The following is a 24,509-nucleotide window of genomic DNA, read 5'->3' on the forward strand; positions in this document are numbered from 1 at the left end:
ACTTCTACTGACAGTTCATGTGTGTGTGTTTTTTTTTGTAACATTAGAACAGGCTAGTAAAATGATTTTTTTTTCTTTTTATATTCTTACAGTTATGCTAAAGCCCTAAACATTAGACTTTATTTCTGTATGACTTTGAGCCCCGAAATTTGATTTTTAGATACCGTAATGATATGATAAATTTTACTTTAGGCTCTAGGCCTATTCCTGGCAAATTACCCCAAGTCTGCACAGTCCCCCTTGTCTGCGCACATACGTAATGTATCTGCCCGAATCTAGTAAAAGAAGATATAAGTATGCAATGAACACAAACTTTTCACATGCAATATATAGACAGATATTCATTAAAAAATCTGACTCAAAATGGAAAAAATAATGAATTTTGGGCATGTCATGTGACGGCCTGAAAATGCAGCCTTTCTCATCAAAATACCAGAATCTCGTGCAAAGTGAATGGGTGCGCAGACATGGGGTACCATCTTTTTTTCAATCTGAAAATTATGCCCGAGGTTTTTCCCAAGAAAATCCTATATTTCAAATTATTATGAGATATTTGGTACACTTATATTAATGTAAGGAACATTAATAACTGTTCAAAAGATTTTGTGAAATAAAAATAAGTTCATGTTAAATCTTAACTCAAATCGTTAGGTGCGCAGACTTGGGGACCACCATCATACTAACTGTCTACATACATGAAGATAATAGATTGGAAAAGAATAACTAATACATTTAGCAGATTGAAAACGAGAATATGTCTACACTTTGATTGGTCAAAGAGACCACACACCCAGCAAAATTCCAACAGTTCCCATGCTGGGCATGCTTGGGCCGGGCCCCTCCAAGTTTATGTGGTAATCTCGACTTCAAATTGCCTGTGGGCTGTGCATGTTGTTTTGAAAACTTTATATTCAGCCAATCAGAACTCTGGTGTCTGGATTTCATAATACTCGCAAATCTCGTCAATTTTGCACTATTTGCCAGAGGAAACAGTGGAAGAAAATTCTGTTTTGAGGCATCTTTTCATGCCAGAAATTCAAATTTATTTTATTCAAAGGAAGTGACCAATGTGAAAGAGTAACACTTCTCTTTCTTATGGTATGAAGACATTCAATTTTACTATATATTATGAGAAAGAAAGTCTCACAATTCACACAATTCATAATTTCCATCAGCAATGAATGCTCAATAGCATAGGGACCTGCAGTCTGACTGAAATGGTTTTGTCCATTTTGGACATCACAATGTTTTGAAGTGGCCAAGCCAAAACCCTGTCCTGAACCTTATTGAAAATTTGTGGAGGAAAATTGAGGTGAAGGTTAAAATTAACCTTTACCATTGAACTGGAAACCAATAAACTTGACCTTTGTTGTTATTGTGAAAGAGAAAATTGCAAAGGAGGAGTGTTATAAAATCACGACATCCGTCATTGCAATGCAAATAAATGCTAGAATCTATATTTCATAATTGATTATTAACTTTCAGTTAGAAAACAGGGGTATGAATAACTTTTGAACATGCAGCTTCTTACATATTGTGGAATATGAAAGAATTTTAATCTGAAAAGCATGTATGCCATATTTTGTATTCAAAAGCCTTTTGTAACCACTAGCTTTTGTTATTTAGAGAATAAATTGAATTCTTTTAAAATCCTTCAAAATGTCAGCAGTACATGTATGAATACCTTTGAGCACAACTGTATATAGAGTACAGTGTGTTGAGTTTTTATTGTAAAATTAAGCTTGTTTATACTGCTCATTATTTCCCTTTTGCTGGTGCAGGGTGCAGCTTGTCCACATACTTTTGATCAGAAGCTTCAATCATGGGGGCTTTTCAAAGTCTTTTCAAAAACCTATTTGGAAAGAAGGAGATGAGGATATTGATGGTTGGTCTGGATGCTGCTGGTAAAACAACAATTCTATATAAACTCAAACTAGGTGAAATTGTCACAACCATTCCAACTATTGGTGAGTAGAGCACACCTTCTAAACTCTCGTCAAACTTTTAAACAAATTTCTGTTTTAGTTGTGTGGCTGGCTGACATATTTTTTGCTAATGCTACCTACATCCATGCAGGCAGCTTGCATGTAGTATGAGCAAGAAAAAATATGTTGCTTTACAATTGATTTTAGTGTCATCAACCTCAAAATATTAATTGAAATGTCATCATAAATTATTTCATGAATCAGGACTTATTTCATAAATCTTTCACATTAAGGTAATCGAGTTTTGCATATATTTAGTATGAATTTCAGGTTACATGCACAGCCAAGAATCAAAGGTCATTGGGGTTAATGAACTTTATCCATGCTGTATCACTATAAAATGGGGATAAAGTTTTTGTAACTTACATTTTACCCATTCTGATATGTTTGCACCACATTGATGCTAAGAAGTTTATTAGTTTAAATTTCTTGCTTTCTAGTTTTCTAATGATATTAAAAAAAGCACAATTTTAAAGAATATGTGATGTGAGTGATCAACACATCAATATTCAATGCTTATCTCATTGGATATAAAACCACCTTGCCATTTTAGTTCAAATGACCCTCTGAGATCATGTGCAGAGTAGAATTATATGCATGAATATGATGTTTTCAAGCTACATTTAATGTGCAAGTTGTAGACTGAAAATTTTCTGCAACCCCCCCCAACATGTTTGTAACTCTTATTTCCTTTATCCTTTTATGGAAATTTCTTTCTCTGTCTCTCCCATGTTACTGTCAATCTATCTTATACCTAATAGTGTCTCTCTGTCTGTTTCTATGTAATTGAGTTTTTCAGACATGTATCAATTTACAATTTAGATATGATTATTTACATCTGGGACCAACCTTTTCGTCACTGTCCAAAATACATGACCAGGGATCGAACCCCATACCTCTGCTGCTCTGCATCAATTTGTAACTTCCTTCTTCCTCCATGTATGTACATACATGTATAGCATGGATTACAGGCACACATCACAGCACCCAACGCCAACTACATGTGGTAAATTGTATTCTGTCTTTCAGGATATATGATTGTTGGAAATCCTGTCCAAGTCTCCATAGTGGTTTACTAAGCTCTTATTGTGAGAAAAAATAGACTTTGAATGTTTTTTTTTTTTCATCTAGGTTTCAATGTGGAGACTGTGGAGTACAAGAACATCAGCTTTACAGTGTGGGATGTCGGCGGTCAGGATAAGATCAGACCGTTATGGCGTCACTACTTCCAAAATACACAAGGTAAAAAGCATTTGATCAAAGCAGAAATGCAATGTTAACCAAGGTTAAGTGTTTGAAATGTCAGCATAACTTTGAAAGTCTAAGGACCTATTCAATTAAACTTGGACATTATGTAACCAAGTATCATTGATCATTTGACACGAGTATCGGGTCATGTAATCAAGGTCAAAGGTCATTTAGGGTCAGTAAACTTTTACTATGAATGGCATAAACATGAAACATAGCCAAGGTTAAGAATTTTAATATTTAAGATAATATTGAAAGTATAAAAGGCTAGTTCCAAGTTCCATAAAACTTACATCAGATCATTTAACTTGGATAAGGCTTGTCATTTTGTTTATTATTTAAGATTATTATTTTTTTAGAAATTAAATTTATCAAATTTAATATACTTTTGAGATGGTTATTAGATGTCACAATTGATATGAAATGAAAAGCCAATGTCAAAGGTCATTTGAAAACTTAGGATTTGTTTTCAAATTACTGATTTTTTTCTCTCACTTTTTTAATAAATGAAAAAATATTCATCTTCAAAGTCAGCACTGTTGCTGTATTGAATAATGTAATACATGCAAGACTGCCAAAGGTGTTGTACTTGCCTGTGAAGCTAGTAACCAAGTTAACTGTGAAAGTGGAGTAATGACTAGAAGAATTAATGCTGACAGTATGATATGATTGTTGAGAAGAATGATCATCATTTCTTGTAATTGTCTCTATTCTTCTATTTTTTAGGTCTCATATTTGTAGTAGATAGCAATGACAGGGAAAGAATGGGTGAAGCAAAGGAAGAACTCCATAGGATGCTTAACGAAGATGAACTACGAGATGCAGTCCTCTTGGTATTTTCAAACAAACAGGTCAGTTTGTGTAATAACAATAAATCACTATTAAAGTATTGAATGATTTCATTTTGCAAGTGACGCAACCAGCGTAGGAAATTCACAAGGGTGACTGGTGAGTTTGCCCTCATGATGACTCGAACCGTCCCCAAATTTCCCAAAATGAAAGCGTATTTTTTCTAGAGTTGCCTCAAGATCCGCCATAAATATTATTCATGAATATCTTGGAAATTTACTTTTGACATCCAGAAGATTGATGGTATTATAGGCATTGAATGATTTATTTATGACCTCTTTCACTAAGAGGATTTTTTTTTGTGAAGGATGCCATGTCTGGGAGAATCGCCTCATGTTTTTAGCATACATAGTGCAAAAGCATAGGCATCTTGGGCACAAGGGAAATTATGCCTTGTGTCAATAATTACAGAAGAGAGTTGTCAATTTGTTGATCTACTCAGGTAATACATATGATTGGTTGGCGAAAGCAGAATGGATGTATTGGAGATAAATGTGGGACTTTCTTACAGAGATAAGACAATTTTCAGAATTCCGCTTTGAGGAAATATTAGCAAGCTATCATCTCATTGTGATGAGACGAAGGATACAAGAAGAGAAGATAAGACGATTTTCAGAATACATGTACCACCCCCGTGATTGATAATATACTCCACTTCTCTTTGTTCATGTACAGGATTTACCGAATGCACTCGATGCTAACGAGATGAGAGCAAACATGGGCTTGAACACATTGCGTAATCGGTCGTGGTACCTCCAAGCAACATGCGCTACATCAGGTGATGGTCTCTATGAAGGTCTGGATTGGCTGTCCTCCGAGTTAAAGAAGAGGAAGAATTAATATCATGCTCATCAATATCTGTTTCTACTTCAGTTTTAAAGATATGTCTGTTTTGTGTTTGATTTGTTGAAATACGTTTTTTTTCTATTTTGAAGAAAATTTGCTCAAATTATCCATGTTTTGTCTTATCTTTACTTCCCTTCAGTTGATATGGAAACCAATGTGATATCCAGAGTGAATTTCATTTTTTTGAATTAGTTTGGTTAGTGCAAGGAATATTGTTGCAAAGCCTAGGCCATCAAATAAAGGTCAAAGTACTATTCTTTGGTATCAGGATAAAAACAAAATCACAAAATTTTTAAGATTATGGATATTCAAGATAGTTTTTGATTTCCTATTTCTTGAAACCTGTGCATATGAATCATTTAGTAAGTATCAGCAATCTTGTGAGAAGGATTTTGTTTTAAGTCCATGGTTCAAGGCCACTTCAGGGGCCCCGTCTCACAAAAACTTGCGATTGATCCGATCAATCGCAACTATGGAAAGCCAGCAAAGTCAACATATAAAATGCATGTTTGCTCAAAATTTGTTCTAGATATGAACGTATATCTGTAAATTCATTTATTTCTTGACAGTTCGGTGTGTTCTCCTTGGTTTACAAAGGACATTTTGCACATTTCCTGTAGAAAAAATTATGACACTGATGGATTTCCATAGAGTTACGATTGATTGGATCATCGTAACTCTTTGTAAGACGGGGCCCAGGTCAATAAGCAATGATAGAGATATATATTTTTAATATAATGTCAAAAGTAGCATACCAAATCCAATGAAACTTGTACAAGATGGCTGTCTGTTTTCATAAATCATATATCATGTACTCAGAATACCTATACTGCCCCACAGAAACAACATTAGCATTATTCAGGGCTCCGTCTTACAAAGAGTTACAATTGATCCGATCATTATCAATCGCAAACTATGGACGGCTAGCAACGTCAACATCTATTATGCATGTTTGTTCAAAGTATTTTCTAGCTATAATGTATATTCATGCATTCATTGTTTTCTTGAAAATTCAATGTGCTTGTCTTTGCATACAATGGATATTGTGCAAATTTTTCGTAGAAAAAATTATGACACTGATGGATTTCCAGAGTTACGATTGATCGGATCAATCGTAATCACTATAAGTCACATCTTTTGGATTGTGATGTAAAACATTGTTGATCCAAGATGTACATAGTTTATTGTTGTGATGTCGCTGTGACAATACTGTTTGTAACAGGGCCTCTGCAAACGTATGGTTAATGCTAACATTTCTATGGGTCCAGTACAGGTTATTTTAGGTCAATTAACTTAAAAAGGTTCTAACCATGAAAAAGTAATCTTGACTGTCATTTCAAAAATGTGTGTATCTTATTTTTGTTCTAGTCCATGAGAATTGTACATAGTATAAAGTGTGGACACTTATGTGAGTAGGAATATAAAGGCACATTTAGAAGGCCCAAGGCCATTGTAGGTGAATGAACTATAAGGACGAAATTATGAAATTTAATGTATTTTAATTAACTATCCATTTATTTTCATAGTTTATGAAAATTGTATCCTATATACGAAGTATTCAATCAGAAAAATAGAGACAAGTAATACAGCTAGATGTATATGTTTCTTCCGTAAATTTGATAAATTGTTGATTAATAACACAAGGTTAAAACACTCTGCTTGTAAACTGAAGGCATTCTGCCAGGGGCACATCTCTTGTTTAGTATGAGTAAGTTTTTAAGACAAAACATATCATTTTTGTTATTTAGGTTGTGCTAATTGTCTCTTGGGGCTTCAAGGCATGTGATTTTGCACATTCTGAGCTCCTCATGTAATATGATTCTTTATTTTATAATTATGTTAATTATGCCATTCCTACTTCACACGAAATGAGCATAATTTTTATGTTAAAAAAAAAGAGAAATCTGCTTGATGTTGGGTGAAATGGTAGCAATATTTATCCAGAGAATTTATTTGATTATCTGAGCAAAGGAAGTGGTATGGGTCGCATTTTGTAAATATATAGATAGAATCTATGGTTGTTCGTGATTGTATACTGATTGTTAGGAGGTAGTATTAATTGTGATTGAAAACAATGGTTAAACATTAAAAAAGTCTCAAAATCAATTTCTTCCGTATTGCCAATTGCCAAATACATCTGTAATGTGAAAGGAATAGGCCTACATCATACATGTATTACTTTTTGTTAAGGTTTGAATGGATTGATTTGATCACACTAGTAAGTAATAACCATAGTTGCTGGAAGCACCCAAAGGGTGGGGGGGGGGTGAAGGTTTTTACTTGCTCCAAATTAAGTCAGGTTGGGGCATATATGTGTTGGTACTAAAACAAGGCCCCTTTTGTGTGCTGCACCTTAGCTGTAAACATTTTAGGCCAGATTCATTTAAGGGTTCGGGTGCACCTGCTTATAACAAGCATTGTATTATTAAAGATCAACTATAGAGTACAGAAGTGATGACGTCACATAAATCTTTTTTTAGCATTTCAGCATTATGATACCATATTTTGATAGAGCATGATGAAAAGCCCTCACTACCAAAATTTGGTGGGAATTGTTCCATGGGGGCCTTAGATATAACCTCATGAATACATTAGTCCCATTGAAGTCAGTGTATTATTGGCCTGGTTCTAAATGTTAGGAACCAGGCCAATACATTGACTTCAATGGGGCTAATTGTGAAAATTGATGACGTCACACTTCGGTACTCTATAATGATGATGACGATAGTGATTATATTGCTACTGATAATGATGAATAATGATGATGGTGATCATGATTTAAAAAATCATAATTATGATAATAAGAAGAATATTAATGGCAATTATAATGATAAGAATATCAATGACAATGATAATAGAATTGATAGATGATAATAAGAATATTAATGATATGAATGTTTCAGCCAATGGATGGTTGTGCATCGCATGTATGATCCATTTTGTAGTGTTAAGAGCTGCAACAAAAAAACTGTGCGGATAATACAGCATACACATACTTGTGAATACTTCAATACATCCTTTCCCTCAATATTTTTGAATTCATATTTATATAAAGGAGCTAGATAATATGTATATATAGGATAGTATGTGTAATTGTACATGCTCATAATCTAATATGTTTACATTGCGGGAAATCACTATTTGAACAGGAATAAATGTATAAAATTTGAAATCTATGTGTCTATATTCCCTTATTTTTATATAATCAGGAATTAATGTATGTACCTTAACATATATGGTATCTTAATAAAATTTTGTCTGAACTATAACCATACTCGGGTGATGTTACAACCTTTACAACAAGGTTAGGAACTTGATTATTATGGCCAAAATAGGGAGCAGAGTGACTGAGCAAAAATTTGGGGTACTAAAATTGAGCCTGTTGGGAATCCAGCCTTGGTCATACAATGTTGTGTTGGAAAGAAGAAAGATGAATAAAACAGAATGGTGACAATTTGAAAGAAATCGGATAAGCAATAAGATAGTTATGGCTGCTTTAATTGAGATCCTAAGACTGTAGATTTCAAATTGGCAACTGGGTAAGTAAATTATGACAAAGGGCAAGGACAACTTTCCCACAGGCCATAGACCTAGTTATCGGGGATTTTTTCGCTTTCGCCCAAGTACCTATTCCCCTGGGGCAGTAATCTAAATATAACCAAGTTGGTATAATATTTTCTGTCCTCATGAAGGAAAAACTGAATTTGAAGTAAACTTGAAACAAATTACATTTTAGCTAACATGGAAGAGTAGTCCTTGCCTTACATCACTCCCGGGGGGGGGGGGGGGCACTCGACCAAAAAAGTGGTAGGGGTGTGCCGCGGGCGAGGCAAAAAACGGGGGCCTTGGAGCGGGATTATTGTAAAAAGGAGGGTCCTCGGAACGGGCTTCGGAACTACAAATGTTTGTGAAAACGGGGGTCCTCGGAACGGATCTCCGTATCTCTGTGAGTGCGTGTGCATCCCTATGGAACGGGCAATCGTGCATGACGCAGCTAGCGCGGCCTCCGCCGGGTGCGCTCGCGCTTAGGCGATGGTCGAAAAGCGCTCTACGGCCGCTTTTCACCAAAATTGTAGCAGATCAATGCGACCGGAACGGCGTAACGAAAAATATGCGAAGCTTTGGAGCTGATTTCTTTCTTCTTTTTTCTCGATAAGAAGGAAATGCTATGCCTTGGAGCGGCTTTCTTTGTTCTTTTTCTCAATAAGACAAAAATGCTATGCCTTGGAACGGAAATTTGAGTGTAAAAATGGGGGTCCCCTCCGCGGCACATACCCACTATGCATTATATACTGAGTGCCCCCCCCCCGGGACATCACTATGCCATCACATATGCGGCCAATTCGAAGTCTCCATGGGTAAAGTGATTACCAATTTTTACAACTTTAAAAAATTCATAACATTCTTACTGTTTGTCCGATATTTGTTCCAACATTCACCTATCAACTTATTATTTTTCTTTTTCTTCTAAAAACAAGTTTTTATTTGAGTTTGATTCCCCTTAAAAATCTGCTGCATGTGGCGCTCTAGCACTTGAGAATCGGAGCTAGCTAGTGTAATTACAGTGCTTTTCTTGCCCGGGGAGGGGAGGGGGGGGGGGGCAGTCAAATATATTGCTGTATACACGCGCGTGACCAAAAAAAAGTATTTACAAAGGGGTGCTTTTTTAGTTCTGGACGAGGACCGCATGTGCACTCATTAAGGGTATCAAAAACACTGATTTTCCAAAAAAGGGTGGTTTTGAAAGACTGGTCAATCGCAATCGCTGGGTCGAATGTATTTAGGGTACATATGTTTTTTTTTCCAGAGCTTTTTTTTAAAGACTAGCCAAACGTGTTTAGGTTATGTTTTTCCCAAAGCTTTTTCCCCGGGGCTTTTTTCTCCTCTTTTCTGAAAAGTGTTCGGGTTCTTCCCGATTGTAAGATACGACCCTGGGAACGGGCCAGGGAAACGGGAAAACTTGTGTGGGGGACATATTCTGTTGACAAATGGCATAGGGGCCAAAATGTGCCCATGCAGAAGCCCAAAAAAATTCTTGTTTAGGGGTGTTTGGAAATAATTTGGTCACGCATGTTTTCTTAATTTTATTATCATCTGCATCTGCCATTTCTTTTAATTTGCTATTTTCCCACTTCCTGTCTTTTCTTTCTCTTAACTCCTTTTCTTTCCCCTTCCCGTTATTCTTATCCCCCCCCTCTTTTTAGCTGCCCCTGCTAGCCCCCCCCCCCCCCCACACACCCTAACGCACTTACCCTACGCATTGTACGTGTCATATTCTACATGCTCTACAGACCACCCATGATTCGGCCGGATGTACACGTACCGTACATGTGTACAATAACTTCCGGATAGCAGGATAAAACACGGATCTCTATAAATTTTAAATACTTTTTTTGCAAGAAAATAAAGTGGTGACTGAGTAGTGAATCACATATAAAGCATCTGTATTTTGTCACTTGTAAGTATTATTTTCTGCTGCCATTTCTGTGTTCATTTGACTTGAAATAATTGAATGCTCTAGTCTTTCGGCCGCACTCGTCTTTGCACCGGCGATCATGTGCATTTAGTGGTGTACAGTAGTGAATAGGAGATAACACGATTTTTTGATAGATGTAGTACGAAAAGCACACGAGCGAAATCACCACCTACCGGTACATCACGGTGTTTGTGTGACTTTGAGGCCTTTAGATCGAAACCTGAACGCATTAAATGCCACTTGTTGTCGGTTAAATGACAAGTCCACCCCCAAAAAAGTTAAATAAAAGAAGAAAATTCGAACAAGCATATTCATTCACAGAAAATTTCATCAAAATTCGATGCAGAGCTACATGTATGCACTCAGTGACTCACGAGTCATCCTACGAACGAGGTTATGTATGTTATTTATGTAGAAATAATCTAATTTCAGGAGACAATTTCTTTTGTATTTTCTTAAAGGAGAATGAAACCTTTAGAACAAGATAGCTTGTGTGGAAACAGAAAAATCAAAGAAACAGATCAACTAAAGTTTGAGAAAAATCGGACAAATAATGAGAAAGTTATGACAATATGAGCATTTGAATATTGCGATCATAAGTAATGATATGGTCGGAGATCCTCACATTGGCAATGCGACAAAGATGTGTGATGTCACTTTGAACAACTCTCCCCTTTACTTTAGTATATATTTCACTTAAAGTTAAACTGCCTCTTTTATCACATCTATCAGTAGATCATGTCACTCATCCTACATCATGGATAAAGAGTTTGTATCACCATGAGAAAAAGCAAAAAGAGACATTTTGATGGTATATTTTATCCCGGGGGGGGGGGGGGGGCACTTACATTGACAAGTGGATACCATGCGCGACCCAAGAAACACGTAAAAAGGATGTCTTTTTCAAGATAGGGCACGCGTTATGTACGTAACGTGATAAGGGTGTAAAAAACACAAAAATAATGAAAAAAGGGTAGATCTATTTCGCTAGGAAAAATATGTTTTTAGGATCAAATTTGCGGGGATGATAAAACAAAATTTAAATGTTTTATAAAGGATGTCCTTTTTGCCCCAACACTACGTGTTTAGAGTCCGATTTGCGCTAGGTATGGAAGGTGGGGCCGTACTAAACCAAATGGTGTATAAAGGTAAAACCGACGACCGACGTCGACGGACCCGTGACAACAATAAAATATCGCTGTACTTGTTTAGGGGTTCATTTCAGGAAATAATTTGCCAAGAGTATCGTTTTGTTTCCAATACTTGTTAAGGGTAGGGTTTCAGACGCCAATACTTTTTAAGGGGTGCATTTTCAGAATATGTAAAATACGTGTTTAGGGTGCTTTTCGAGACCCCATGGTCGCGCATGGTATCCACTCGTCAATGGAAGTGGCCCCCCCCCCCGGGTATTTTATAGTCCATTAAAGGGAAAGTTGTTCACATGTGACATCACACATCCTTGTCGCATTGCCAATAGGAGGATCTCCATAGCATAAGTGATTGTAATATTCAATTGCTCATAACTTTCTCATTATTTGTCCGATTTTTCTCAAACTTTCTTTTTTCTTATTCTTTGATTTTTCTGTTTCGACACAAGCCTATTTGTTCCAAAGGTTTTATTCCCCTTTAATTGTATGAAATAGATCTAGATCTAGGCCTATTCCACTCATTCTATGAACAAGGTTATGATCTAACCTTGTTCTCTGTTACTACTCCCTGTGTGGTGAAATAAGGTTGGCAATGTTTGGCTTATTTTCTCTTTTTCTTTGGGACAAATGCTTGATTTTTGACACTGTCAGTTTCCATTACAGCTATTCATCATATAACTTGGCTCTTAAGTAAATTTGATTCTTTAAATTATTTTTTCTTAATAAAAAATAGAGATTGAAAAATGACAATTGTCTTGCCATATTACTTTCCACCAATAGAGGGCGTACACAAAAATATGCCCAAAATTCAAGTTTTCGAGCGCTCTGGTGAAAATTGCTCCCAAGTTACTAATGAAAAATAAATTGCAACTGTATGGAAAATAGTATTTTTGGTCACAAAAGTGATATTTTAATGATATTTTAAATTGTGAGCTGTGTACAGCATTGGCATACCATAGTCCTACCTGTAGATTCCCCACAGGCAGGATGGTAATGAACCCTTGAGTGGGCCTATTCAAATTATTTCCTCAGTCACACTGACATTGTCCAGCTGCTGTCAGTTGAAACAAATTTTTATTTCTCCTTGAACATTTTTTGGTTCAGTTAAGTTGGTCGTTAATGTCAAATTGGTAAAAATTGAAATATTGTATAATTCAAACAATAAAAAGAAAAGAAATAGGTCTAGTGATGGACATCATGATCATCGAGACATCGACTGTCATTTGCATGTCACTGAGTTGTGCATATACATCTAACGTTAGAGTAGATCTAGATCTAAAGTAACTGATTTGTGAAAATTAAGCGAAAAATTTAAGATGTCATAACTTTCTTATTTTACATCTGATTTTGATGAAATTTTCAGCATTATGCTTGTTGGATTTTTCTCTATTGATTAAAATCAACATTTTTCTGGGGTGGACTTAACCTCTGAACAATGTAGTTTTATACAGATCACAGATTAACTGTAATTCCCTAACGTCACGAACGTTACTAGGTCTAGAGTTGCTCACACAAGTCTAAGTAACTGCACTTTACAGTTTACAGCTGACATCTGTTGAGTCTTCTTATCAAATAGGCCTACAACATTTATAAAGGGCTAATGTACGCATTGATTTTAAGCGCTGGAGTCATAGCCTAGGTTTTTAGTTGAACAGTTGGACATGTTTTTTGCATGTTGGATACACCTGTTCACAGCAACCTCCCTGCCTTTGGGGAATATACATATAGGCCTATGGCTATGCAGTACACAACACACATTTAAAAATCACTTTTGTAACCAAAAATAATTATTTCCATATACATGTAGTTGTGATTTATTTTTGATTAATTAATTGGGGATCATTTTTTTTTTGCAAGAAAATAGTCATTCAAAAATATAATTATAAGATTTCAATTTACTTCAATGCCAAGTTATCTGATGAATAGTTGTACTGGATAATGACTAAAAAAAATCAAGCATTTGTCCCCAAGAACAAGAGAAAAATAAGCCAAACATTGTCAACCTTATTTCCCCACACAGGGAGTCCTAACAGAGAACAAGGTTACAGTAAGGTTACAGTATATCATCACCTTTTTCATTGCATGAGTGGTTGGATAGAATTAATGAAAAAAAAAAAAGACTTCTGTAAAATAAAGGGAAAATGCATGGAGGATAATTTAATAAGGATAAGAACAACAAAAATTACTATTCTATTACTGATTAAAGTGGTAGGTTTTTAATCTAAATCTAGTCTTAAAAATGGAAAGTGTTGGAGAGTGACGAACATAAACCGGGAGAGTATTTCAAAGCCTAGGAGCACATACGGCGAAAGCACAATCACCATAGCGGATGTAGGTTCGAGGACGATGAACTACATGTAGTTGAAGATGGACAGATGAGGATGAGCGAAAAATCTGGTTTAGACTAACGTAAAAGGAAATTCTGAGGCACACAACAAGCCAATATTGGAGACACACCACAGAGAGTGAGCTTAGCTAAAGTAACAAGTGGTGTGTGTGCCACAAATTGAGAACCAGTGGTCAAGTTTAAGCTTGCTGAAGTTTTATTTTCACCGTTGATAATTTGTTCTTTTTCAGCATATGTGTAGCCATTCCGTCTCATCATTTAACATTTATGAACTTGGTATAAGAAGCCCTTGAAAAGTGAACCGAATTATGCATATATTCCTAGACTGCATATAACATTTATTTTAAGTCAACCTTTCATAAGCTGAATAATTGCCAAAGTCAAAGCTTTTTTTCAGACCATAAAAGTTATTATTATGGTAATTTTGCCATCCAATGGTAACTACCAGTACCATGGTTTACTTTGCCATCCAATGGTATACAAATAATGAATGTTTATGAGTGTAATGGACAGGATACTTCATGAGGTGAAAGATGAAAAGATCCATTCAACGAGGAGTAGCTGAGTCGAATGGATCATTCATTTCGTCTTTCACCAAATGAAGTATTCTGTCCATTGCACGAATGAAGGAACATTCATTCTTTGGTTTATATATGACACTTAAAACTAGATTATTTTTCATATGAAAAAATGTTGATGCAAAATATGATCATGCAATGCGAGCTCGGTCTGTTGATTGTCGTGTACAATTGCAAGGTCGATGATGTCATTGTAAAATGGTCCGAATGATGGATATCAAACAACCAATCAAATGCCAAGGATCTAGGTGTCATAAAATAACTACCGATATATCAATGCTCATCAGCCAATCAAAATAAAAAAAACATGAAAGTTACTATTGGATGGCAAAGTTACATTAATATTAAATTTTTGCGACAGGGCCCAGAACATGAAAAAACGTGTTCGCCTTTTAAACAGATTATGTGGCCCCAAGAGATTTGACTTCGACAGGCTCTATTGTATGTTAGACACTTCTAGTGCTGTAAAATTTGTTTCCTTTTAGTCCAGCTTTTAATCACTTTTAAACTTTTTATTTCCCTTTTGGTGTTTACAGGGTGCAGCTTGTCGTAATACTCTTTAAGTTTTGATCAACAGCTTCCAGCATGGGTGCATTCGCAAGTATATTCCAAAGCTTATTTGGGAAGAAGGAGATGAGGATATTGATGGTTGGTCTGGATGCTGCTGGTAAAACAACAATTCTATATAAACTCAAACTAGGTGAAATTGTCACAACCATTCCAACTATTGGTGAGTATAGTTCTTTTTCCTCCAACTCCTGTTTACTTAATGTGGTCAAAAACTTCAATAATTTGGGAGCCAAGTGTAAGAGAAATTCTTTATAGTGATTGATTCCCTACGAGTTAGGGTTTTCACAGACTCACACTTACAACATTGTCTGGCATTTTCAAGTGTGTAAACATAGACTTTTTTATGTCTGTCAAATGTTCAAATTTGCTGTTATAACAAGTTTGATCAAACTGGCCCCTGGTGAATAGGTTACATGTATGTTTGGTAGTTGGGAAATTTCTCCCATACTTAGGGCAGTAATCAAAGTATTCCAAAGATAGCATTTTGTTTCATATCTTCATAGAAATATATAATACAGATTAAAACCTTTTTTTTTTAAAGATGATATTCCAGTCATTATTTTGGAAGAAATGGAGGGGGGGGGGGGCATGCTGGGGAACAATTCTGGCCTTGATTCTATTCTGTCTTCTCTCTTTCTTGTTCTACTTGGCATTCACTTCATACAGGATTATGGATTATGTGCTTGATTTGTCAAGAGGGTTGCTTGTTTTTGTGCATGATGCAAGTGTTTGAGGGTGTGTTTGTGTACATGCCTCAATCCATTATCCTTTACTCCCCCCCCAAAAAAAAATGATGACGTTTGCAATTGCTTGTGAAGACCACCTCAAGGAACCCTCAAGAATGTTTACCCTGTAACCGTCTTGGGTGGAGGAGGGGGCTGATTCTGCTAACCTGACTATTTTTTGTGATAAAACTGCTACGTGAAAAGTATGGCAACAGTGATGAGTGGTTTCCCATAAGGATAATTTCCCCACTTTTCACAGTCAATCAACTACCCCAGGGCCAACCACCCTTAAGAAAGTGCCCCCCACATGTTCAACCCCTTGGACAACGGCCCATAACTCAAAGACATTTACCCCCAATACATGTTGTGTACCATAACCTAGTGTATTGTTTATTATAATAATACACAAATAATGAATGTTTATGAGTTCAATGGACAGAAAACTTCATGAGGTGAAAGATGAAATGATCCATTCATTTCATCGTTTGCCAAATGAAGTATTTTTGTCCATTGCACGAATGAAGAGAACATACATTATTTGATTTATATGACACCTAAAAATAGATACTTTTTCATTTGAAATTTATGAATTGCAAAATATACTGTTTTGTGAACCCGGTCTGTTGATAGTCGCTTACATACAACATGCGCACTGCAAACGGTGTTTTTACTTGTGGTGCCTGCGGTCTCAGTGCGCATGTGCAATGGACAAATTCATTTGAATCCAGAATTGCACGGATGATGACGTCATCGTAAAATGGGCTGAATGATCAACATCAAAACATCCAATCAAATGACAAGGTTCTATGATCCTATCTAGCTGTCATATGATTTAAAAAAATGATGATAATAATAATAATAAACCATGTTATTGTTTCATGCAGGTTTTAATGTGGAGACTGTGGAGTACAAGAATATCGGCTTTACAGTGTGGGATGTCGGCGGTCAGGATAAGATCAGACCGTTATGGCGTCACTATTACCAAAATACACAAGGTAAAAAAGGCTTACATTATTATTGTGTGTTAATGTACATATAGGTTCTAATAAGTTTGGATTATTTTAGTTGAGGTGATATATGTGGAAATATTAACAATAATTCACTTGCAAAATTGGATTTGACATTCTATAATATCTATCTACATCATTTTCATGGTATCGTCTTTATAATCGTGATAATTGTGAATATGATCATAATTATTTCTCATTTTCTTCATCAATTCAGCTCATCGGTTCATACATCCATATTTAGTTTCATATGGACGTGACTATTAATCATGACAATTCATGACAGACCTTCCTTGCAACAAATCTAATTTCTCGTTAGTGTTATATTTATATTATCGTTTTCATTAACTATATTTAAAGTTTACTGATGTGTTTGCATTATAATTCCTCTTTTTGTTTTTAGGTCTCATATTTGTAGTAGATAGCAACGACAGGGAAAGGATGGGTGAAGCAAAAGATGAACTTGATAGAATGTTGAACGAAGATGAATTACGGGATGCAGCCCTCTTAATATTCGCAAATAAACAGGTCAGTTGACATGTACATCTATTCAATAATTTTTTTTACTATATGAAATTTCACACCATGTGACAAATTTATTCGCGGAAGAGGTTTATGTTCCACCTGTAAAGTGGTGAATCCTGGGTGGACTAAGAAAGGTGGATAGAGGTAGAAGTGAAATGGAGAGGTGAGAAGGTTGAAGGTTGGAAGGGTAAGCCCCTATTCCACTATGCCGATTTAACTACGATTTGACACACCTGCAGGTCGGGCAGGATCAGGCGGAAAAATTAACCATTTTACTGGGAGTTAGTAAAAAATAATTTGGATAAATATAATTTGTCAAAAGGAACTGGGGGTTCATTATGTCCGTGTGCCGCTGTTAGTACGCCAGGAATGATTACGCTCATCCGATGACTGCATGCCGTGTTGCTGACGCTTTTCTTGCTTCCCCCATGATTGAAAATGGGTGTTTTCTGATCGTGAAGATCGGCATGAAATTTAGCTTTCGCCGATCTGAATAAAATGCCCGCTTTTACCCCATCTTCACAACGCTGTTATTACGCTACTCCCGATTTCAACCGATTCGTATCCCGCTCTCCGCTGATCTAATGATCGGGACAGATTGAAGTTTCAGATCGTGATAGTGGAATGGCCCCTTAACGTATTCTTTTCTGAGATGAGTGTGGTACTTAACAAAGACGAGAGAAGGTTGTGTTGAGTTGGTGAGTGGAGTTGTATAGCAAAAGAGAAGACTCAACGTTTCAGGCGGGTGACTGTCCATCTTCAGGAGTGAACATCAGACTTGACATTATACATTATGGAGAAATCAAGGGTCTGTATCTGAAGACTATTAATTTGTTTCCTTTTCCTGTTTATTACTTCTACAGGATCTACCAAACGCAGCCACCGTTGGAGATATCACTGACAAACTTGGCTTGAATGGTTTACATAGTCGACGATGGTACATCCAGAGCACATGCGCTACATCAGGTGATGGTCTCTATGAAGGTCTGGATTGGCTGTCTAATGAATTAAAAAACACCAAAAAATAACATATTTGTGTCTGTCAATATCTCTCTTTCCATCTCACACTAAATCCATTCATAATTCCGTGTAGACCTTTACCCTCATAGCAATTAAAAATCCAAGTTGACCCAAACATCAAATTGATTTGAATGCTAACAGAAAATCACATAAGCATAACATTGAAATATCATTAAGATATAATGACAGCATTTAATATGGCATACTTTTTTCATAAAACATTGATATGTATAATTTATTCAGTGTGTTAATGAAAGAGATTGTTTCATCACACACTAATTGCTTCTTTATGAAGTCCTGGTTATACATTTGAAGATTTTGATTAAAAACAAATCTTCATTTCATTGGAATACTTGTTATTTACAGTAATGGTTTTACATGTTTCCTAGAGATACATGCCATATTTTACATCATGAAAGTTTGAGTGTTATGCTTGTTTGATTTTGCTGTATTAATACAGGTTAACTTGGACTTGGACCTTAATGGGGGAATTCACTCTGATATTAAGTGGGTAACCCACAGTATAAGGAGAGAGCTACAATTCGGTCCAAGTCTTCGGATAACTACGTGTATATATATGAATAATTATTACCTATACAAGGCATTTTAGGAGATAAATAAGTCATATTTCGCTCGCTACTTCAATCCGAGACCAGAACGAGGTAAACATTTGCCATGTTGCCCTCCCCGGGCTTTGCCCATAGAAATCCTGTACAAAATAGAGGGCAATATTGGCCATATTTCTGCTAGTGCGCTTGCGCAGTAGGAGCTGATTTTGATCGCTAATTTAAGAAATCTGGCTGGAACCAGTTTATGAACCAACGCATTGTAGATAATGCGCGGCGCGGCCAGTGCATACACAAACGTAACCCAAGCGCAAGATTTCTACACGTTAAGTGTATGTGCGCACCATGCATGATGCGCGACTGTAAGGCAACAATTGTGTCACAATTGCTTATTAAGGGTTACTTCGCTAAACCTGAAATCAGAAGTAGTGATAAGCAAACAGGCATATAAATTGTTCCAAATAGTAGCTTGAATTACACATTGTACAGCCTTAGGTAATGATAATAATATTGACTGGTTCTTCCTTTGGGAAACATCAAATATGTCGCCCTGAAAAGAACCATATTGTCCTCGTCTAAAGACTCTGGCCAATATGATTCTGTTGCGGGCAGCATTTTTTATGTTCCTCTCAAGGCCAGTCAATATTATATAAATGTTTGTTACTACAAAATTGGAAAATAGTATTGAACATGGACATCATAAATTCTTTGACATCCATAAATCAGAGTAAAATCGCATGAATGACCAGAACGCTAGAAAAAAAGCAGGGCCCCGTCGCATAAAAGTTACTATTATGGTAACTTTGCCATCAAATGGTAACTACCATGGAAACGATGATCAACAACCAATCAGAATCAAGGATTCTATGCAAGTTATCATTGTATGGCAAAGTAACCATAATGGTAACTTTTATGCAATGGGGGCCAGACTGTCTTTGCTCACTTCCTTTAATAACTACGTTATTATTCAAAATTCATGGCTTAGTATGGCTCTTTTGGCCTTGCAGCAATTCATTATCAGGGGCATTGGTTTTCTGCTAATACTTTGAAAAATATAGATACCTGAGGAACCATTTCCTGAAAGTATCTTCTGCCAGCACTGCCAAGACTTCACTATCTGACAGTTACAGACCTAGGGAGTGTTTCATGAAAGGTCTTGTCAGACGTTTTATCCGACAAAGTGTTTTATCGGACAGTTTCCATAGTAGCAGTGCTTCTCAGCTAATCAACATCAAGGAAAGTTGTCATATCTGACAACTTGTAAGATGTTGATGAAACACTCCCCAGGGTCTCTCTCAGCCAATCAGAACCAGGAACAAGTCAGCTGATACCATAGTTGTCAGATGACGAATGTTGATGCAACCCCTTGGGGTGGATTCCCCCTTTGATAGTGCAAGCATTGCTTTGATGATTTCTCTTTGAAACTTGGAATTATTTTTACGAAAGTGATTTAAAGCAATTTAAATGAGAGGAAATTGTATTGAATGGATTGATTTTACAGTTGCTTGCATTTCTTTGAAATTACATTTGACAATGTATGTTTTGTGATATGTAATCATTTCAATTGTAACCAGTATTGACTATTCATGAACTAATGAATAATTTTTGGGGAAAGTATTTCCAACCATTACATTTTTTGTGTATTTAACAAAGTAAATCTCAATAGAAATTCAACATCTGATTGAGTCTTCTTGTATGACCATGTATGAACATTCATTAGTCAACAATTATGTGCTTTTTAAGTCATTCCATTATGTATGGGATATTTCTTTCCTTTCTTTTAAATGAAAAATGAAATAAAATGTACACGGAAAACTCTTATAAAAGGATGGCAATTAAAACTGTTTTAAGTGTTGGTAAAGCAATCAAAGAACAATAGCCTTTAGTTTGCCAATGGGTCTTAATTTCAGGTTATGAAATGTGTCATTTTGTGTTCTTGCCTGTCAAATAAAATATGACAGACAGAGCTGTTTGCTGGATTGATTTTCTGAAAGATTGAGAGAATTTGTTATTCATAAAGTATTTATTAGAAATCCTCTATATGCATTTGCGAGTAATAAATGTGTCATGTATGAAAAGATATATTTTCATATATTAAAATATTAGGGCATTGATTAATCAAGCACAGATACATGTACCAAATTTTACCATTCATTGCCCATATCGTCTGCTATGCAGCTTCTATTTATGAGGGATGTCAGCTTCTCAATATAAGTCCAGAATTCAAGGCAATTTTCATTTAGGCTTGTTATTAACATGTTATTTTCTAACAGTTACACTGTATTTGAAATGATAGCTTTCATGTATGCTATTGTATGCTCCCTTGTGAATGCTTGTGAACATGGTCTCAATATTTGTTGATGACAATATTCGATGAAAAACCTCTTTTGAAACCTGAAGCATTGTGGTCTCGTGGTTCTGAATCTCGCCTTTGAAATTGAGGGTCACATGTTCCAATTCCAGCCACGGCGTTGATCCTCAATGTGCTGCAGTCAAACCTGAAGGGGTACACGTAAATGGATAACAGCAGGAAGTGAATTCCTTAAAGGAGAATGAAACTCTTGGAGCAAGTTAGCTTTTGTGAAAGCAGAAAAATCAAAGAATAAGATCAACAAAAGTTTGAGTAAAATAGGACTAGCAATAGAAGAGTTATGAGCATTTGAATGTCGAGATCACTAATGCTATGGAGATCCTCCCATTGGCAATGCGACCAAGATCTATGATGTCACAGATGAACAACTCTCCCCTTTTGGACACTGAAAATATACCCCAAAACATCTCTTTTTGCTCATTCTAATCAGATGGCAAACGATTCATCAATGATATAATGTTGTGAAACCTCTGTACTTGTCCTCTCATAAAGAGAACACCTCACCTTGTGATAGACTCTATAAAAGTGAGAATATAAGTGAAATAAGTACTAAAGTAATGAGGGAGTTGTACGTGTGTGACATCACAGATCTTGGTCGCATTGCCAATAGGAGGATCTACATGGCATTAGTGATCTCAATATTCAAATGCTCATAACTTTCTTATCATCCATTCAATCTTCCTCAAACTTTCAACAATATTTTATTTTTATTTTTCTCTTTGATATGGATTCAGCTGGTTTCAAGGGTTTCATTCTCCTTTAAGCTGTGAATGAGAATCGGTAGCCTTTTAGCACCTTACAAGGTGGATGTCTGTGGATATAAATGCCTCATAACATTATCGTCATCATCATTATACATGAGTTATCCTCTCTGAGCATGAAACAAAGCCAGATAATCGAGATGCACTAATAATCACTGAAGTAGGCCTACATCTTCCAGCCAATCATTGCAAAGAGGCTTATTGTACACATTATATGCATGGTGAAAATTGCTGAATTTTGGGTAGCAAATATTTCATATTTCTCAATAAAGCTCCTATAAAGCTTAAGTGTCAAGTCATTGTATTGTCTCCATGTTTGATTTGGTGTAGTTTTTTTCTCTAAATAGCGAGTATGAAGCTTGGACTTATGCAAATCAAGCTGGTTTTATAAAGGGCATTTATTTATAATTTTGTTTTTGTGACGCTATACAGTAACCATCTGTTTTTTATGATTATTCATTAAAACTGGCTTTTCTCAGCCTTCTTTCTCTTTGTAAAGAGGTCAGTGGAGCTTGATGTAGTGTCAGCATAACAAACTAGTGATAAGGAGCCAACCTTGGCCCTGCAATAGCCTTTGCCTAATTTTTAGGCAGCATGATAATTTGTGGTAAAGAATTCGCAATGCGTTGATTAATTTTCATATTGAACATACACAAAAGTTTCAGGAATATTTCAAAAATAGTTACATGTGTGATTTAAGATTATACTGAGGTGACATATTTTATGCATGATCTGTGGATGAATACTAATTAGCATGCATCCTCTTGTCATGAAATGGTCACTTCGACGATGTGTTCTATACCATACGCAACTGCACCCTCTAATTTAGGGTCTTACCTGATTAATGTAATAATGTTCCACAGTGAGTGTAGGTCGGGCATTCGTTTTTATATCACGGGGATATTATTCAGAGTATGTCTATGGTTATATTTAAGTATTTAGAAACTATTACAACAATCCTGTACATGTATATGATAGGTCATTTTTTTAATAAAAGGTGATTATTGATTTTCATTCCATTTCATCTATAAAACAAAAATGGGATTGTACATTTTGACTTGAGATTTCTCCCCAGTGGGATTTCAAATACTAGTATCATTGAGGAGCTACTATCCAGATCATTGCATAAGGTTGTATGTATCAAGATAACTTACACACTGTTTATCATTTTAACAAGAAAACATGAATATAGTTATCTTTTCATGTTATTTCTCTTGTCCAATTATCCACCTTTAAATGCATAATTTTTCAAGGGAATTGCGTGTCATGATAATTTTTTTTAATGTATATGAAAATAGGAGTCATATTTCCTCCATGTCATTCAGGAAAAATATGAAATTCTGAAAAGATATCCCTTCAAGGGATATGAAACCTCAGCTGATTATTTGTCAAAAAGTTGATATATTTTTAATTATAATTCAATCAATCAGGAGGAAGGGTAATCAACATTCAGTATGTAAAAGTTTTGGTGATGGTTTAAATATTATGTAATCTATCATATTGTCATTAAATGAATTAATAATTATTGTATATCACATGGTATTTATTATTGTTATTCATGTATTAATTTATACGTTTTGATTGATGTGTACATTGTGTGTGTGTGTGTGTGTGAGAGAGAGGGGGGGGGGTGGGAGGTTGTGATGGCGAGAGCGAACGAGGGGGGGGGGAGAGGCGATGCCTGAGAAAGAATGAGGAACAGACAAAATGATAGAGACAACTCCAGACATGCCAGGGGGCCGTTTCATAAAGCTGTTTGTAAGTTAAGGAGACTTTAAGAACGACTGGTGATCCTTTCTTACGCGCCAAACCATCGCCCATGAATATACCATTTACCACAAGAAAGGGTCACCAATCGTTCTTTAAGTCGCTTAAACTAAAGAACGGCTTTATGAAACACCCATCAGAATTGATGAAGATGATTGGGTGGGACCAATAAGGGATGAGAGAGACACCCAAAGCAGAGGAAGGCGAGAAGCAGTATAAATTGAATTGATGGATTCATCAGCGGATCTACCCCCGCTCACGTATAGTGGCAGTACGCATAGGCGGATCCTGCCCCCCCCCCATTGGCAGAGGAAAAAAAAAGAAAAAAGGGGGATATAAAAAAAAGAAGAAAAAGACTGGAAAAGAGGAGAAAAAAAAGAAGGGAAAGGAAACATAAGAGGAGGAAGATGAGTGAATAAAATAAGATTAGGAAAGATTGGAAAATAATAATTAAAAAAAATCTTTCATCTTTCTAACCTTTACACTATATAAAATTTTCGCTCGCGCTTCGCGATCGCATTGCCTTTTAGGTGATTTACATATCTTGCTCAATACGGAGTTTAAAATATCAAAATTTTAAGTCAATATACAAAACATATTTCAGCGCTGAAATCGAATTTTCATTATTTAATTTATAAAAAGTGCTCTGTAAAAATTTATGTTGAATATTTTTTGCTCGCGCTGCGCGCTCGCAAAATTTGATTTGTCAGGTACCTATTA

At 35.9% G+C, this 24,509-nt stretch overlaps 2 protein-coding genes across 6 annotated transcripts; both read left to right on the forward strand.

Moving 5' to 3' along the window:
* Nucleotides 1–1,771: 1,771 nt before the first annotated feature.
* On the forward strand, nucleotides 1,772–8,100 carry LOC135154242 (ADP-ribosylation factor 1-like 2). Of its 2 annotated transcripts, XR_010293628.1 has the most exons (5): nucleotides 1,778–1,967; nucleotides 3,117–3,227; nucleotides 3,960–4,084; nucleotides 4,758–5,355; nucleotides 5,791–8,100. XR_010293628.1 is itself a non-coding variant. In XM_064099815.1 (4 exons), exons 1-4 carry the CDS (start codon nucleotides 1,823–1,825, stop codon nucleotides 4,920–4,922), a joined length of 546 nt encoding a protein of 181 aa, XP_063955885.1. In that variant the 5' UTR covers nucleotides 1,772–1,822; the 3' UTR covers nucleotides 4,923–8,100. The 2 variants fall into 2 exon arrangements, 1 of the variants encoding a protein (XP_063955885.1); XM_064099815.1 differs by having other exon boundaries at nucleotides 1,772–1,967; nucleotides 4,758–8,100.
* Nucleotides 8,101–10,211: 2,111 nt separating this feature from the next.
* LOC129260600 (ADP-ribosylation factor 1-like) lies at nucleotides 10,212–23,552 on the forward strand. 4 transcript variants are annotated; one of them, XR_010293630.1, is made up of 6 exons: nucleotides 10,212–10,386; nucleotides 15,014–15,207; nucleotides 16,657–16,767; nucleotides 17,183–17,307; nucleotides 18,168–21,555; nucleotides 21,850–23,552. XR_010293630.1 is itself a non-coding variant. In XM_054898567.2 (5 exons), exons 2-5 carry the CDS (start codon nucleotides 15,063–15,065, stop codon nucleotides 18,330–18,332), a joined length of 546 nt encoding a protein of 181 aa, XP_054754542.2. In that variant the 5' UTR covers nucleotides 10,212–10,386; nucleotides 15,014–15,062; the 3' UTR covers nucleotides 18,333–23,552. The 4 variants fall into 4 exon arrangements, 1 of the variants encoding a protein (XP_054754542.2); XR_010293631.1 differs by having other exon boundaries at nucleotides 21,892–23,552; XR_010293632.1 differs by having other exon boundaries at nucleotides 18,168–21,513; nucleotides 21,892–23,552.
* The last annotated feature ends 957 nt before the right edge of the window (nucleotides 23,553–24,509 follow it).

The sequence above is a fragment of the Lytechinus pictus genome, chromosome 1 (genome assembly GCF_037042905.1).
Source record: "Lytechinus pictus isolate F3 Inbred chromosome 1, Lp3.0, whole genome shotgun sequence".
Classification (NCBI taxonomy): domain Eukaryota; kingdom Metazoa; phylum Echinodermata; class Echinoidea; order Temnopleuroida; family Toxopneustidae; genus Lytechinus; species Lytechinus pictus.